The 17,871-nt window shown below is 43.2% G+C and overlaps 1 protein-coding gene across 1 annotated transcript; it reads left to right on the top strand.

The window, feature by feature from the left end:
• Positions 1–1,078: 1,078 nt before the first annotated feature.
• On the top strand, positions 1,079–16,113 carry znfx1 (zinc finger, NFX1-type containing 1). The gene is made up of 15 exons (XM_014168158.3): positions 1,079–1,467; positions 2,219–2,298; positions 2,391–3,613; positions 3,726–4,012; positions 4,366–4,598; positions 7,674–7,799; positions 8,212–8,360; positions 8,567–8,710; positions 9,043–9,160; positions 10,289–10,515; positions 10,746–10,885; positions 11,461–11,761; positions 12,726–12,836; positions 12,943–13,038; positions 13,250–16,113. The coding sequence occupies exons 2-15, from the start codon at positions 2,232–2,234 to the stop codon at positions 15,701–15,703; spliced, it is 5,676 nt and encodes a 1,891-aa protein (XP_014023633.3). The 5' UTR covers positions 1,079–1,467; positions 2,219–2,231; the 3' UTR covers positions 15,704–16,113.
• Positions 16,114–17,871: the final 1,758 nt, after the last annotated feature.

Genomic DNA, 17,871 nt, shown 5'->3' with positions numbered 1-17,871 from the left:
TTCATAGGCAGTGCAGCGGTATCTTTTAAGTTCCGAAGTGTTAATGATAAGCCATACTGACAAAAAAGAGCACCTTTGTGTGGCTCAATATACACTACCAGCCAAGTTTTAGAACACCTACTTATTCAGTCCCTAGCCCCTACTCCATTGCTGTGGTGGAAAAAGTACCCAATTGTTGTACTTAGGAGTAAAAGTAAAGATATCTTCATAGAAAATGACTCAAGTAAAAGTGAGTCACCCAGTAAAATTCTACTTGAGCAAAAGTCAAAGTATTTGGTTTTTAATATACTTATGTATCAAAAGTAAACCCCACCTCTTTAAGGAATACCTAGGATAGGATAAAGTAATCCTTCCAACCCCCCCCCCCCCCCTTAAAAGATTTAGATGCACTATTGTAAAGTGGTTGTTCCACTGGATATCATAAGGTGAATGCACCAATTTGTAAGTCGCTCTGGATAAGAGTGTCTGCTAAATGACTTAAATGTAAATGTAAAAGTAAATGTAATTTGCTAAAATATACTTAAGTAATTTCAATCATCTTATAATGCAAACCAGAGCATAGTTTTCTTGTTTTTTTGTGTGGAAAGCCAGGGGCACACTCCAACACTCAGACATAATTAACAAACAAAGCATGTGTTTAGTGAGTCTGCCAGATCAGAGGCAGTAGGGATGACCAGGGATGTTCTCTGTTTAGTAAGTCTGTCAGATCAGAGGCAGTAGGGATGACCAGGGATGTTCTCTTGATAAGTGTGGGAATAAGGCATTTTCCTGTCCTGCTAAGCATTCAGAACTTTTGGGTGTCAGGTAAAAAGTAAATGATTTTCTTTAGGAATGTAGTGAAGTAAAAGTTGGCAATAATATAAATTGTACAGATACACAAAAAAAAACTACTTAAGTCAAAATACTTGAAAGTACTTAAGTTTTTGCACAACTGCTCAATTGCTACAACAGAGAGAGAGAGAGAGCCAGTGCAGCGGTATGTGTATCTTGTGTGTGTTTGATTATCCATGCAGACAAAAAGAGCACCGTATTATTGCTCAATATGTATTTTCGTAAACATAAATGATGACTCTCCAAAATATTGTACCAACAAGTAGGGCGTGTAGTTTCATTTCTGACTCACTTGCACTTCATATCATTTTGGAACGCGAAACTGGCAGCAGATCACTCTAAAGTATTGTCAACGTGATATTTTATAAACAGTAGGGCGTGTGGTTTCATTTCTGACTCACTTGCACTTCATATCATTTTGGAAAGCGAAACTGGCAGCGAACAGGCCTGGGCCCATTTTAAAGAGCAGCTCACGGAATTCCCCGACACTGATCCGCAGAGACGAGGACTGTAACACAGCGAATCATTACTGTCAACCAGACAACAAGGACTACAGAAATACGCGTATGTAAAAGTTTTATGTAATCTGCAATTGGACCCTAAATCCCATCAAAAATATTCACACGTTCAGCAAAGGTAAGCAATTCTATTTTACTATGTAGAATAAGAATGTATCACATATGAACACCCTATTTCGACAAGTAAATACAATACAACGCACAGTACTACATAGCGCCATGGCTATTTGGAACTCAGTCAAGCAGTAGAATCAGATAAAAAAAAACGGATAAAACTACACTTTATGGATCAGCGCGGATTGTGAAGAGACAAACACATGCTAACACACGCACTCTACACACATTTGAATATTGTTATTTTTTCTGTGTTATTGAGTTTGTATTGTAGATATGTTATAGTTGTTTTATTGTATGTAATTGTGATTGGACCCTTAGGAAGAGTAGCTGCAGATCCGGAATAAAATACAAATTATTCACTATTCATTTACATCATTCAATGACTGTCCTAAAACACTGACATTTTGGGGTGAAATATTCACCTTTGGTTTCGAGGGATCCAGATTGATTTCGATACATTGTAACAGTCATATATATAATTTATTCACAGTATCCAAGTGACGTAATTTTAGTAGAAATGAAACCTACACCATTTCCGCATAATAAAACATTTATAAAAAAAATGTCCACGTAATAATTGTCTGTGTCCAATAGATGGCGCACGGCATCCACCACAATGTACAATAGTCACGCATCAAGATTAAGTTTGCCTCTGTTTTGGAATAATTTTTAACAAATTGATTATTGCCATTGTTATAAAAATTAATTATGTGTTTTGCTGGGTTTCATTTCTTGTCCTATTGGACCAATAGTAATTCAGCCTGAATGGAAAACCCAAACAGGGGCAGGAGATGGAGAGGTAGAGGAGCCAACCATGTCGATCACAGAATAGGTAAGGAGATTCATTTTTTGTTTTGTATAAGTAAGACATGATTGGCATTTCCTCCATTAAATTGATATACATTTCCTATGTTTGCCTCTCAGGTGCTGAGGCTGGTCAGAGAGAAGAGGAAGGGATAGCCAACCGAGGGAGAGGGGGAAGAGGTAGGGGGGCCAGGGGAGAGAGGAGAGGTGTTAATGGGGGGAACCCAAGGGAGGATAGGAGAGCACGAGATGCCAGGGCAGGGGGAGGAAGAGGAGGGGAGGGTGCGAGGGGTTGGGGAGGAAGAGGAGGAGGAGGAGGAGAAAGAGTGGAAGGCAGAGGAGGAGGGAGAGGAGGAGGGAGAGGAAGAGATGGAGAGAGAGGGGGAGGGAGAGGGAGAGGAAGAGCTGCAGACGGTGACGCTCCTCATGTTCGTCCAATGGGGTACAAAACATTGGAGGAGCTCTCAGGGAAAGACCCTTCAGAAATAGCCATTACTCTTGCCTCCAGTTATGGACTGCAAGCTCTACTCGACGAGAGAGAGATGCGAAAGGACCTCGTTCAGCTCCTCTGCCAAGTCCTCTGCAAGGCGTTCTTGTCCAAAACTGACCGTCAAACTTTACAGCACTTGGCTGGCTTAATCAAGCATTCTGGATTCCTCCGAACCATCCTGCCCCATTATGTGATGGGAATGGGGTCAGAGTTCGACCTCACTCGCCGGGAACAGTACCCCCAGCACTTGGACAACATCATGACCCTTCTCGCTTCGGTGCTCCGGATATTCCCGGCTAGCTCGATCCAGGCCGTGTCCATGATAGTGGCCCTCTTCAGACCAGTCATCAACAGCCTGCGAGCCGTGGGGGTGGATGTCCTGGAGCAGACGGAGGAGAGCCTGGAGAGGATCCAGGTCCTGGTGGAGCACCTCCAGGAGAGAGCCAGGGAGGGCACCCTGAAGTCGGACAACTACTCCTTCATCACCCCCCAGGAGGACGCCCAACCTGGGGAGGCCGACTTCAGGACCCTGCCCATCTACCCCACCCCCGAGGAGTTCCACCAGGAACAGAGGCCCTTCCTCAGGCCCAATCTCATCTTCAAACGCTATGCCAGCGGACTGCTGTACCTGGACACGCACTTCCGGCTCATGCGAGAGGACTTTGTGAGACCTCTTCGAGAGGGCATCCAGCAGCTGCTTCAGAGCCAGCAGGACCTGGGCAATAAAGATGTCCCTTTGAGGAAGAGGCGCTTCGATGACATCACAGTGTACTTTGACACGCGACTAGTGGTTCCAATGTGCACCCGGTCTGGCTTGGCCTATAAGGTCCAGTTTGACTCCAAACCTCTTAAGGTCAGTCAGTTCTATTGAGTATTTGAACAGAAAAATATAACTTACCAAGACTTGCCAACATTGTGTAGTAGAGTGCATTCAATATATGTTCGTTATTCTCTGTCCCACACAGTTTGTCCGCTGGCAGAACTCCAAGCGGCTGATATACGGGTCCCTGGTCTGCATGTCCTGTGACAACTTTGAGACCTTCCTGTTTGCCACTGTGTCAGACCGGGACCCCAAGGAGCTAGAGAAGGGCTTTGTCCAGATAATTTTCTCAACGGAGAGCAGGCGAGCCCTAGCCGGAGTGGAGGCCCACCAGTCCTTCCTCATGGTGGAGACAACCGCCTACTTTGAGGCCTACCGCTACGTCCTCGAGGGACTGCAGGACCTGGAAGTAGAGGATCTGCCCTTCCAGAGGTCGGTGTACTGTCTGTCGTTGTTCAATTCAATCATTAGTCAGCCCTACGTATGTACTGGCTATCGCACCGGGGATGTTGATGCTATGAGAGAGAGTTGGCAAAATATTTTTTTCCACCATGTTTTTTTGATATTGAGAATCGCAGATTGCGTTCATACAGTTCCATACTTCTGATCTTAAAGTGCTTAACATGGTTTGAGGGTGACTTACCTCTTCCACCAGCTGCTAGATGATATTTAGCAGATATTTTGTGACAGAACATTTACCGCATATCAATTATTGTAATGAAGAATGAGAACTTTCTGACTAACAAAAATTATATTTTTGATTTATGACAACATGTAAATTGCAGGTATATAGTGGAATGTAGCTCAGAAGTCCACCCTCCTGCCTACCTGCCAATGGGGGATACGTATGACCTGTCTGCTATTGCGGTGCCTGAGTTTAAGAGCAGCCGCTTCCACACCCTGGATCCTGAAGCCTGGCCCCCCATGGAGCAGCTGGGATTGGACGAGTCCCAGATGAGAGCCCTTCAGCTCGCCCTCACCAAGGAGCTGGCAATCATCCAGGGACCCCCAGGCACAGGTGGAATACATATAGAAAAAATCATACATATTGAATTAGATCATGTTTATGTACACTACCATTCAAAAGTTTGGGGTTAATTAGAAATGTCCTTGTTTTTGAAAGAAAAGCAAATTCTTTGTCCATTAAAATAACATCACATTGATCAGAAATACAGTGTAGACATTGTTAATGTTGTAAATGACTATTGTAGCTGGAAATTGCATATTTTTTTATGGAATACAGTTGAAGTCGGAAGTTTACATACACTTAGGTTGGAGTCATTAACCTCTCAACAACCAGTGAAATAGCAGGGCGCCAAATTCAAAACAACAAAAATCTCATAATTCAAATTTCTCAAACATACAACTAATTTACACCATTTTAAAGATGAACTTCTCGTTAATCCAACCACATTGTCCGATTTCAAAAAGGCTTTACGGCGAAAGCATAGCATTAGATTATGTTAGGACAGTGCCGAGACAAGAAAAACCACACAGCCATTTTCCAAGCAAGGAGAGGCGTCACAAAAACCAGAAATACAGCTAAAATGAATCACTAACCTTTGATGATCTTCATCAGATGGCACTCATAGGACTTCATGTTACACAATACATGTATGTTTTGCTCGATAAAGTTCATATTTATATCCAAAAACCCCATTTTACATTGGCGTGTAATGTTCAGAAATGTTTTGGCTCCCAAAACTTCCGGTGAATGAGCACATCAATTTACACATCAATATTCATCATAAACGTTGATAAAATATTAAACTGTTCTTCAAAGAATTATAGATACACTTCTCCTTAATGCAACCGCTGTGTCAGATTTCAAAAAAACTTTACAGCGAAAGCACACTTTGCAATAATCTGAGTACAGCACTCAGAAACCAAACCAAACCCGCCATTTTGTGGAGTCAACAAAACTGTTATAAATATTCACTTACCTTTGATGATCTTCGTCGGAATGCACTCCCAGGAATCCCAGTTCCCCAATAAATGTTCATTTGTTTCGATAAAGTCCATATATATGTCCAAATACTTCCTTTTTGTTTGCGCGTTCGGTAGAGTACTGCAAATGCACTGTGCTCGCGCAGTTAAGTTCAGACGAAAAGTCAAAAAAGTTATATTACAGACGATGTATAGAATCAATCTTTTGGATGTTTTTATCATAAATCTTCCATAATATTCCAACCGGACGATTCCTTTGTCTTCAAAAAAGAAAAGGAACACAGCTAACTCTCACGGGAGTGCGCGCCACTGAACTCATGTCATTCTCTCAGTCATCTGACTCCAGGACCTCTTATTCTCTCCCCAGTCACAGTAGAAGCATGAAACAACGTTCTAAAGACGGTTGACATCTAGTGGAAGCCTTAGGAAGTGCAAAATGAACCCCAAAATGAACCCTAAGTCACTGTATACTGGATAGGGAATCACTTGAAAAACTACAAACCTCAGATTTCCACACTTCCTGGTTGGATTCTTCTCAGGTTTTTGCCTGCCATATGAGTTCTGTTATACTCACAGACATCTTTCAAACAATTTTAGAAACTTCAGAGTGTTTTCTATCCAATATGCATATCCTACCTTCTGGGCCCGAGTAGCAGGCAGTGTAATTTGGGCACGTCATTCATCTGAATTTCCGAATACTGCCCCCGTCACTAAAAAGTTAAAACTTGTTTTTCAACCACTCCACAAATTTCTTGTTAACAAACTATAGTTTTGACAAGTCGGTTAGGACATCTACTTTGTGCATGACACAAGTAATTTTCCCAACAATTGTTTACAGACATATTATTTCACCAATTCCAGTGGGTCAGAAGTTTACATACACTAAGTTGACTGTGCCTTCAAAGTTTGGAAAATTCCAGAAAATGATGTCATGGCTTTAGAAGCTTCTGATAGGCTAATTGACATCATTTGAGTCAATTGGAGGGGTACCTGTGGATATATTTCAAGGCCTACCTTCAATCTCAGTGCCTTTTTGCTTGACATCATTGGAAAATCAAAAGAAAATCAGCCAAGACCTCAGAAAAGTCTGGTTCATCCTTGGGATAAATTTCCAAACGCCTGAAGGTACCACGTTCATCTGTACAAACAATTGTATGTAAGTTTAAACACCATGGGACCACGCAGCCGTCATACCGCTCAGGAAGGAGACGTGTTCTGTCTCCTAGAGATGAATTTACTTTGGTGCGAAAAGTGCAAATCAATCCCAGAACAACAGCAAAGGACCTTCTGAAGATGCTGGAGGAAACGGCTACAAAAGTATCTATATCCACAGTAAAACGAGTCCTATATCGACATAACCTGAAAGGCTATGGAAGAAGACACTGCTCCAAAACCGCCATAAAAAAGTCAGACTCTGGTTTGCAACTGCACATGGGGACAAAGATCGTACTTTTTGGAGAAATGTCCTCTGGTCTGATGAAACAAAAATATAACTGTTTGGCCTTAATGACCATTGTTATGTTTGGAGGGAAAAGGGGGATGCTTGCAAGCCGAAGAACACCATCCCTGACTCCGTTACACCAGCTCTGTCAGGAGGAATGGGGCAGAATTCTCCCAGCTCATTGTGGGAAGCTTGTTCTGTGAAGGGAGTAGTACACAGCGTTGTACGAGATCATCAGTTTTATTGCTTCTTTAATCAGAACAACAGTTTTCAGCTGTGCTAACATAATTGCAAAAGGGTTTTCTAATGATCAATTAGCCCTTTAAAATTATAAACTTGGATTACCTAACACAACGTGCCATTGGAACACAGGAGTGATGGTTGCTGATAATGAGCCTCTGTACGCCTATGTAGATATTCCATAAAAAATCTGCCGTTTCCAGCTGCAATAGTCATTTACAACGTTAACAATGTCTACATTGTATTTCTGATCAATTTGATGTTATTTTAATGGACAAAAATGTGATTTTCTTTGAAAAACAAGGACTTTTATAAGTGACCCCAAACTTTTGAACGGTCGTGTACATGTACAATTTCTAGGCTGAAAGTTTGACATTTGTATGCCATGCTGCTTCATGTGTTGGTGGACTTGCAGGAGTATAATACTTTTGGACATTTGTTTTCTCTCCTTACTCATCATCTCAGGGAAGACCTACACAGGACTAAAGATCGCCCAAGCTCTTTTGACCAATCAGGATGTGTGGAAAGGTGGCACCTCCCCAATGCTGGTGGTTTGTTATACCAACCACGCTCTAGACCAGTTCCTGGAAGGTATGGCTCTTGCTGCCCGACATACTGAACTATGGATGTATGGTATATGAATGCATGATTGTCCCACACTACTTTTGCTTCTTGAATTCAGTTATTTTCCACCTCAAGCCATTCTTGAAAAATGTCATAATTTGTGTTTTACCAGATATAATTCTGAAGGGCACTTTAGTCATCATATGTATCAGCAGCTTTTTCATTTGTTTAACATGCACCATATGCATCCCCAAGTAAATTTGTTTAACATTATGCATCATAGGCATCCCCAAGTAAATTTGTTTAACATTATGCATCATAGGCATCCCCAAGTAAATTTGTTTAACATTATGCATCATAGGCATCCCCAAGTAAATTTGTTTAACATTATGTATCATAGGCATCCCCAAGTTAATTTGTTTAACATTGTGCACCAAAGGCATCCACAAGTTTTTACCAGACGGTATTGTAAGAGTGGGTGGGCGAAGCAACAGTGAGGCCCTGAAGCGTTTCACTCTGGGGGAGCTGAAAAGGTCCCATGACTTCCGCCGCAGACTACCGCAACATCTTCGCCGTGCCAACAGTGAGGTGAGAGTTAGTGTGGGAAACCTGAAAGTTACGCTAACATTTGAGAAATAGTCTTAAAATGTAAATGAGCACTCCTATTGAAGTCAATGTAGCTCAGCTTCCTTATGTGTCAGGAATGTAACAACCAGGTTGGATATCTTTTGGGGAAATAGTCATTTAGGGAAACAACACCACATACTGATGCTCAGAATATTGTTTCCTCTCAGATCTATGATGCACTGCGGACCGAAGAGACTAAGATCCAGACTCAGTCTGTGCAGCTGGAGTGCAGTCTGCGAGGCGTTCTAAGGGAACAGTTCCTTCAAAGGTTCATCTCGGAGGGGCACTGGGATAGCCTGTCCCTCCAGCCTGTGAGTCGTTGATACTACTGTCAAATATAAAGATCAATTAGTAGATTATTAGCCGTCTGTCCGAACTGCTACAGTTACCACTATCAGACTGGTGACTACTGCTATGGCTATAACTCATAGTCCACCACCTCTGCTACTTCTAGAACTATGTTGATGCCATATAGGATAACTACAATGAGGACGATAACCCCTACTGCTTAAACAAGGCTTAAGATTCATGTAAACAAAATAGACATTCTCAGAAAAGCTTTATGATACGATCTTGAATGGTGATAATCTGCTATTGGCCAGAGAGGAGACAATACTTACTCTTGATATGTACTTTTCCTCAGGCACTGGATGGTTTTGAGAGCTATGGTGGGAAGAAGCCGTCTATGATAATGGAGTGGCTGGGGTTAGGTTTCACTGCCTTCCAGCAGAGGACACCACATCCTCAAAATGACAATGCAGGTGAGAAGCCACTACAGTACCACCTAACGCAGACATAGGGCTGGAACAGTTATTGTATAATCTCGTAACTGACAATTATGGACAATAACCCTGAACTATAAAACAATTATTGTCATAATCTTCTTACTACGTTATTTTCAGGAGAAGGGGATTCACCTTTATATTTAAGTAGATATAGTTTACAAAATAGCAGTATTTTCTTTTATTACATGAAGTGGGTAAAGTTGGTAATCATTATATGAACAGAACGGCACAGTCGGGAGGAGAAGCTTAATTTCCAAAAGTTCCAAGCGACAGGGGTGTCCCCAAAGCTATGTTGTAACTTGTTTTCAAAGATGGGTTATAATGCATTATAAGCTTCTTTTTTTTTTTTTAAACAATGTTTAATAATAACCGTGCATGACAATTCATTGTTACCCAAAATTCCATAATCATCACAGTAGACAAGACACATGATCAGACAGATATAACAACTGGAACAGGTGCAGAGCAAATCAAAATCAAATTGTATTTGTCACATGCTCTGAATACAACCGGTGTAGACTTTACCGTGAAATGCTTGCTTTACGAGCCCTTTCTCAACAATGCAGAGTTAAAAAAAAGTGCTTCTCCTTCTGGGCTTGTATTTGTCAACATTGCTTGTGAATATATTATGGCTGTAATTCACATAGCTAGCTATTAGTCTGCTGTATCTTTTGAACTCTTTATGTTTTCTTTAAAACTCCCTTTGATCCTGAAACTATATTGGGTGAAGCAGAGTTCAGAGTTCATCGAATCAAATGTTATTTGTCACATTCACGTGTTCAGCAGATGTTATTGTGGGTGTAGCGAAATGCTTGTGTTTCTAGCTCCGACAGTGCAGTAATATCTAACAATTTCACAACAATACACACAAATATAAAGTAAAATAATAGAATTAAGAATATATAAATATTTGGGCGAGCAATGTCAGAGCGGCATAGACTAAGATACAGTAGAATAGTATAGAATACAGTACATACATATGAGATGGGTAATGCAAGATATGTAAACATTATTAAAGTGACTGTTGAGAGAACTACTAGGAATAGAAGTTAGAAACTCTGGTCCTCACTCCTCACCCATTTTACCCTCTCTGTTTTGTGATAGATGAGGAAATGGACGAAGATGATGAGGAGGAGGACCTGATCGAGATAGCGGAGGAGGCAGACCTGATCCAGGCGGAACGCTTTGTAGAAGTCTCAGACATGCATCATAGTCGCGATGATGATCGAAGAAAGATGGAGGAGACAGTCAGGGATATGGCGGAAATGATGCTGGCCATGAACCTGGAGAACACTCAGATACATGCAGAGCAGAGTGATGAAGGCTGGGAGGTGAGAACCTACAACGTCCAAACTAATTGTATAACAATATAGCCAAAACACATTGCATCATACAATATGTGAATCACAAACCAATTTAGCTGCTTATTGATTTAAAATGACATCTCCTGCTTCATATTCACAGTATTTAGCTCAGGAGTATGGTAGAAAGACAGGTGCTGAGTTAAAGGTATAATTCATGTTATTTAAAAAGTCTGACGTGTCTCTCTCTGTGTGCGCAGATACAGCGGGTGCAGAAGAAGAAGATGAAACATCGTATTAGGAGAGAGCTTGGCAGCAGCTCAGCCATGAGTGAAGATGAGGAAGACACCATTCTGGATGTGTGGACTCTTAGTCTGCCAGACAGATGGAGACTGTACCGGTAATAGTCCCTCTCATCCCCTAGGCAACGCCAGACTGCGAGAGCGTATATTCCCATTGTGCATAATTATGTCAACTAATTACAGAGAAAATGTATCTCAATAGATGCATGCACCGAACCCTTCACCTCTACATGTTTCTGTCACCCTGGCAATGTAACTGTGCTTAGTTTGTGCAAAGTGCACAGTCGTCATGACCACACAAACCACACAGGTGTGCGATTGACTGTGCCACCTTAAGTGACGCAGGTTTTGATCTGACTGGGGAAATGACCAGTGTAAGCCTCAGTTGTGTGCCAGCCAAAAAGCAATTTGGGATTATGCAATAAAGAAATTGTCACAGCTCCAGCGTGTTGGATTGACTCAGTAAATCAAACAAGGTATAAAGGATTCTGCTCTATGCATTATCTACGAATCTCAGATATTCAGAATTTGATTGTGACAGGGTTATGTCAGGTAAACACAACTTTGCTATAGGAAGTATGTTCGTTTTATGACCTGCGTATGTAGACTCTATTAGTGGCCTTACCGTCAAATGCTACCAATGACCTCATCTGATGCTGCTCTGTGTCCGCAGGTTATGGGTGGGGCGTTATCGGACGGAGCTGCGTATGCGAGCCCAGCAGGCAGAACAGGACTATCAGGACGCTGCTGAGCGTCTGGCTGAGATTCGTCTCCGTGAGGACTTATGTGTCCTGAAGGACGCCAAGGTCATCGGCATGACGACCACAGGGGCTGCTAGATGGCGCAAAGCTTTGCAGGAAGTGCGCCCCCGCCTAGTAATCGTGGAAGAGGCAGCAGAGGTACTGGAGGCCCACACCATCACCACTCTGAGCCAGGCCTGCCAGCACCTCATTCTCATTGGAGACCACCAACAGGTACTGGACACTCATTGGTCAGGCATGGTCAACTTCCCTACTGTTATGCCACTAAATCCAGGGATTGAATTGGACATGAAAATTGCCCCTAATGTACAATTGTCTTGAAAATTGCTCCTAATGTAAAATTGACTTGAAAATAGCTCCTAATGTAAAATTGACTTGAACATTGCTCCTAATGTAAACTGGGCATTTGTCGATTGAAAGTCCATGGTCATTTTAATTTCTTATTGAAATGCAATCAACTTCCAACTCTGCTTGGGGCTAAACGGAGAGTTCACCCAGCTATAAGGTCTTACGTAACTTGACTTGTTTAGCTCTCTCCTTTTAGCTCTTGAGTGAAAAAGCTAAGGCACTCTGGGAATATCACATATTTTACTCAGTTCAATATAATCCACTTTTATTCAAAGCTGGTATTCTTGAGATGTGCACTTTGCTTTCGTGTAGGTGGATCACACTTTCGATGAGAAAAAAAGCTTTGGCTTTGAAGTGCTATTAATCAAAAGTTAGTGGTTGAAATCTAACACAGTCAGGCAGAAACAAACTGAGTACAATAACTCACATTATTTGAGAATGTTTTGTATCTTTCCCACACCCCCTCCCACATACATTCTTACCCTGTCCCCTAAATAAAGCAGACACATATTAACAACTGAAAAGAAGCAGGAAAACAAGATAGGATAGCAAAACTGTGAGTTTTTATTTTCAAATACTGTATATTCTTCATACTCTTTATTTTACTTTATTACATTGATTTGAGAGGGCCAATGCACATTAATCAACATTTCTGTAAATGTGATTTAGTCAAACGGCAAATGTTCATCTTTAGTGGGCAGGTTCTGGAAAAACAGTGTTCAACAACAAATAATAGAGTTGAGATGTTGTCTAAAAGTGTTGAAATGAGGTGGTCCATTCCTCCTCTCTTGGGCTTCAGCGGTACTTATGTAGCTCATTGTGTCCCTAGCTCCGGCCCAGTGCAACCGTGTTCGAACTGGCCAAGAACTTCAATCTTGAAGTTTCCATGTTTGAGAGGCTGATCAAGATGGACTTTCCATACGTCAGACTTAACTACCAGGTATGTGTGGGGAATCTAAAGGGAAAGTGTATATGGATAAACCAATTACCCATGTTCTTCATTGTCCATTGACCAATCCTCTAACTCTGGGTCTATACCCGCACAGCATCGCATGAGGCCAGACATCGCCCGTCTTCTGGTCCCGCACATCTACTCTGAGCTAGAGAACCACCCCTCAGTGATGGACTATGACAATGTTAAGGTTCGTCAATGCTTTCAGAGACTTTTTACATGGTAGTTACCCTCCTAGCAGGAATGCATTTAAAGTGTACTGTATACTGAATATCAATCCATTTCAGCATGTGGTCAATTCAATGAACCATTAATAAAGCACAATACACAGTCCATGTGTAGGCTTTAGAAGTTAGTTGCGGTCCAATAACCGTTGTATTCACCTCCCTGTTGTCTTGTAGGGTCTTCTCTCCAACATGTTCTTTGTGGAGCATAACTACCTGGAGGAGGAGATCAGGGATGGAAAGAGTCGCCAGAACCTCCACGAGGCCCTCTTCGTGGTAGCGTTGTGTCGCTACCTCCTGTTACAGGAATACCAGCCGTCCCAGATCACCATCCTCACCACTTACACTGGCCAACTCCACTGTCTGCGCAAACTCATGCCAGCCAAAGAGTTCAATGGGGTCAAAGTTCATGTTGTTGACAAATACCAAGGAGAGGAGAATGATATTGTCCTGCTGTCGCTGGTTCGAAGTAACAAAGAGGGGAAGGTGGGCTTCTTGAACATCCCCAACCGTGTCTGTGTGGCCCTGTCACGGGCTAAGAAGGGTCTCTACTGCATTGGAAACATGGCCATGTTGGGAAAGGTCAAGCTTTGGAGCAACATCCTGCACACACTGCGAGAGAAAGACCAAGTGGGCCCTGCCCTGACCCTGTGCTGCCAGAACCACCCTGAGCGACACATTAAAGCATTCTGCGGAGACGACTTCAAACATGCTCCTGAGGGAGGCTGCAACCTGCCCTGCGAGTTCCGCTTGAACTGTGGTCACGTGTGCTCCAGTGCTTGCCACCCGTACGACCAAGAGCACAAGAAGTACACATGTAACAAGAAGTGCCAGAAGGTCCTCTGTGAGCTGGGGCATCGATGCCAACTTCTGTGCTACCAGAAATGCCCTACAAACTGCCTTATGCGGGTAGAGAAAATCGTACCGCGGTGCCAGCACAAGCAGATGGTGCCCTGTCACCAGGCTCCAGAGCGATTTGTGTGCCAGGAGCCCTGTCAGAAGAAGCTGGTGTGTGGCCATCTATGTGCCACGGTGTGTGGGGAGTCCTGCACCACCACCTGCATGGCAACAGTCACCTTGGAGCTCAAGTGTGGACACAAGCAAGAAGGTCCCTGTCATTATAGGAGATCTACAGAACAGCCGGACTGCAGGGCACCTTGCAAACAGATTCTGAAGTGTGGCCACCCCTGTCCTGGTTCCTGCCAGAGGTGCCACCAGGGCCGCTTCCACGTGGGCTGTGTCCACCGATGTGATAAGCTCCTAGTCTGCTCCCACAAGTGTCGGGAGCCCTGTACACGTGACTGCCCTCCCTGTCCAATTCTCTGTGAGAATCGCTGCATCCACAGTGCCTGTATGAAGCCCTGCGGCCAGCCCTGTGCCCCCTGCATAGAGCCCTGTGCCTGGCAGTGTCCTCACCAGGGCTGCAGCAAGCTCTGCCATGAGCCTTGTGACCGTCCACCATGCACCCAACCCTGCACCAAAACCTTGCAGTGTGGGCACCCCTGCATCGGCCTGTGTGGAGACCTTTGCCCCAACAAGTGCCGTGTTTGCCACCACGAGGATGTTATGGAGATCTTCTTTGGTACGGAGGACGATGCTGAGGCCTGCTTTATTCAGCTGGAGGACTGCGGACACATCTTTGAGTCCACGTCCATGGACAAATACATGGGGATGGATGACAACCAGCAGGCTACCGAGGAGCAGCTCGCAGTAAAGTTGAAGGAGTGCCCCAGGTGCCGCACTCCCATCCGCAGGAATCTCCGGTACGGGGCTTACGTCAACCGGAGTCTGGCGGTAATTGAGAAAGTGAAGGAGAAGATTAATGGAGCACAGTCAGATATTGAGGCGCAAAAGGCGGTCCTTAAGCAGCAATGGATTGACAAGGAGGACTTGCAAAGGTATCTACCGGTGGAGTACATACAGATCAGGAAAAAACTAAGTGCCTCCCACCTCACAGCTAAGGAACTGTGGATCACGGAAAACAAGATGGCCTCCCTTGAGAAAGTTGGCAAGTTGCTGAAGATTAGTAGGCAGCACATGTCAAGTGGGGAAGCTTTCCACTTTGATGAGAAAGTCCAAGAGTTCCTGAGGTGGCTGATGGATTGTTACCAGAAGTTTTCGGAGCAGCAGGCTTCTGATCTGCAGAGCGAGCTACAAAGGCTGTCCTTTTTGGCCGAGCTCAACGCCCGCTGCAAGATGGCTAAGGACACAGGTCGTGGGGTCAAAGTTCAGGCTGAGGTCACAGCCATAAGGGAGGTTCTGGAGAGAATGCAACCATTCACTCTGCAAGACGAGGACTTGGTAAAGCAGGCAATGAAAGACTTGGCTGAAAAGCTACCAAGCTCTGGCCTGGGGATCAGTGATGATGAACGAAAGATGATACTCTCAGCCATGAGTTTGCCTAAAGGCCACTGGTACTCCTGCCCCAACGGTCACGTCTATGCCATCGGAGATTGTGGAGGCGCCATGATGAGCCGTAACTGCCCAGAGTGCAATGCTACGATCGGTGGAGCAAACCATGCTCTGGCAAGTGGCAACAGAGTGGCATCAGAGATGGATGGGGCACAACACGCTGCGTGGTCCGAAGCTAACAATATGCTGAACTTTGGTCCGATGAACCTTGCTGATTAAAAACAGATTATTTTCTCTGTTTAATTGTGACTTCATGACCGATGTGACAGTTATCATAATTTGCACTCCAGAAAGCGTTGCTGTATCAATTTATATATTTAAATGCTGAAATTACTGTAAATGATTCATTGAATGTGATGAAATCAATCTGCTTTGAGAATATACTATTTCTTGTTAATATTAATATTTTTTTTAAATGATATCGCTCCAGAGTACAATACTGTATTTTCAACCCAATGTACAATTATGAATTATGCAAATGTTTAGGCAGGATTGTTGGGCCTCAACATTTAGACACCTGTGCGTATTTTTCCAGTCATACCAATAGATGGCAGCAGTGTATTGTTAATTTAACAAAGAGTTGGCTTGATATGTGTTTTTTCTAATAAAATGTATCTGAGATGATCCCATATATTTGCAAATGGATTTTCTAACACACACATACATACACAATTGTGATTCAGCTAACTGAGAAACTCAAAATAAATGAATATGATAAAGGGGCTGAAAAACAACACAAACTCTGGTATGATAAGAAAACACTGTAAACATAACTAATATACACAAATATATTTGGAGGGATAAACTGAAACTCCACATTGTGTCTTTGACATTGCCCATTTATATGAGTATAGGCCTACTTTATGTATCAGTTGAATACATTTTCTGAGCATTTTGTGAACTACAGTGTAGTTGGCCCTAAGCTGTAAGTGCCAGGGCGGAGGTGTTTGACTTGGTGTGGCTAGTCCTATGGCCCTGTCCAGAGATGTTCCTTCTCCTTAACTCAATACAAATTCTAGGTGTAAGCAGTATGGTAGTAGCTTTACCTTGCCCTCTGATAGGTTGGGAGGATTTTGTCCCACATTTCTTATACTTATCTAATGCTCTCAGATCTACGCAGGTGCTTGGTTTAGGTACTAAGGGTTATTTCTGGACAGGGTTCTGTCATCTTATCACAAGCTGCAGGTGTAGGGAACATCAGGACCGTGAGTCGGATAGATGTGAGAGACACACACACACACACACACACACCGTACACCTAAACATCTGAAGTTATAAAGATGACAAACACCCTTTATGCATCATCTAGATAGGTGCCCAAGGCTGCATGGATTTGCAGTATTATAAGCTGCATGGATTTGCAGTATTATAAACTGCATGGCAGGATCAGCAAGTTTCTTGCACTTAGTCAAAACATGACACACGGCTAGCTGGCCAATAATAAAACATCACTGGAATTTCAAACATAACATTCTTGGCCGTGAAGCAGCAAGACCCTAAACAACCTCAAATTCGTGGAATTCGGGGCTGACATCCATTTAGGGCTTTTTGCAGCAGTTTGCATCACTTTATTAGATGATGAATGTAGCCTTGTCACAAACCCAGCTCTAATGCAAACTGTGCTCTCTGCAGTAAGAAAAGAAAACTGTAGTGTCAGGATAGGGGGACAAAAAAGAGCAAATTTGAAACCATGAATGTCATGCTGTCAGTATTTATGGTGTTTCGGTTTCAGAGACAGACTTGGACTGAAGGAGGCACTGCAGAAAAATGGTAACATCCTAAGGGGCCTGCAGGCTCATCTGTCACGTCAAATTCCCTTAAAAAAAATCTGTCTGACTTCCTTAGCTGATTGGACTGTCTTTCAAGGACGATCGAGATTAGAGGAGGATTCAATTGAAGCACATGAGTTAGAGAGGCCAAAATCAGTATTTTTCATGACAATGAATCACTGTCATTGTGCTTAATGGGGAGAACAGAGCCACTTAAGTGGCATAGATGTAACCGTTACTTCAGTGAGAGACGGATTCTAGTGCGCGCCTTTGAGCGTTAACTAAATTAAGGCATGGTTACGGTTGGGTTGAGGAGACGCTGATCATGCAGCGACAGCGGGAGAGGTGGATTAATTCAGTCTTATACATGTCTTTCAGTGGTTAGGCTACCCATTATATGAAAGTGATTTTGTATAGATTTTTCCATAGACCTAATCTGTTGTCTTGGAATGTCGTGTTCAACACCTTACTATCCTGTATAATATTGTGTAGTGAAGACAGAGTTTGAGGCAGTGCTTGACTTGGACAGGAGCCCACCTGAGCTGAGTGCCGACACCTCAAATGTTCTACTGCTTGAGTTCCCATTTATAGAATATTAGCTCAAAAGTATTGTGGAGC

This window comes from Salmo salar, chromosome 22, assembly GCF_965601325.2.
Source record: "Salmo salar chromosome 22, fSalSal1, whole genome shotgun sequence".
NCBI classification, from domain to species: Eukaryota; Metazoa; Chordata; class Actinopteri; order Salmoniformes; family Salmonidae; genus Salmo; species Salmo salar.
The sequence above is the reverse complement of the archived record's forward strand: the minus strand, read 5'-3'. Positions and strand labels throughout refer to the sequence as shown.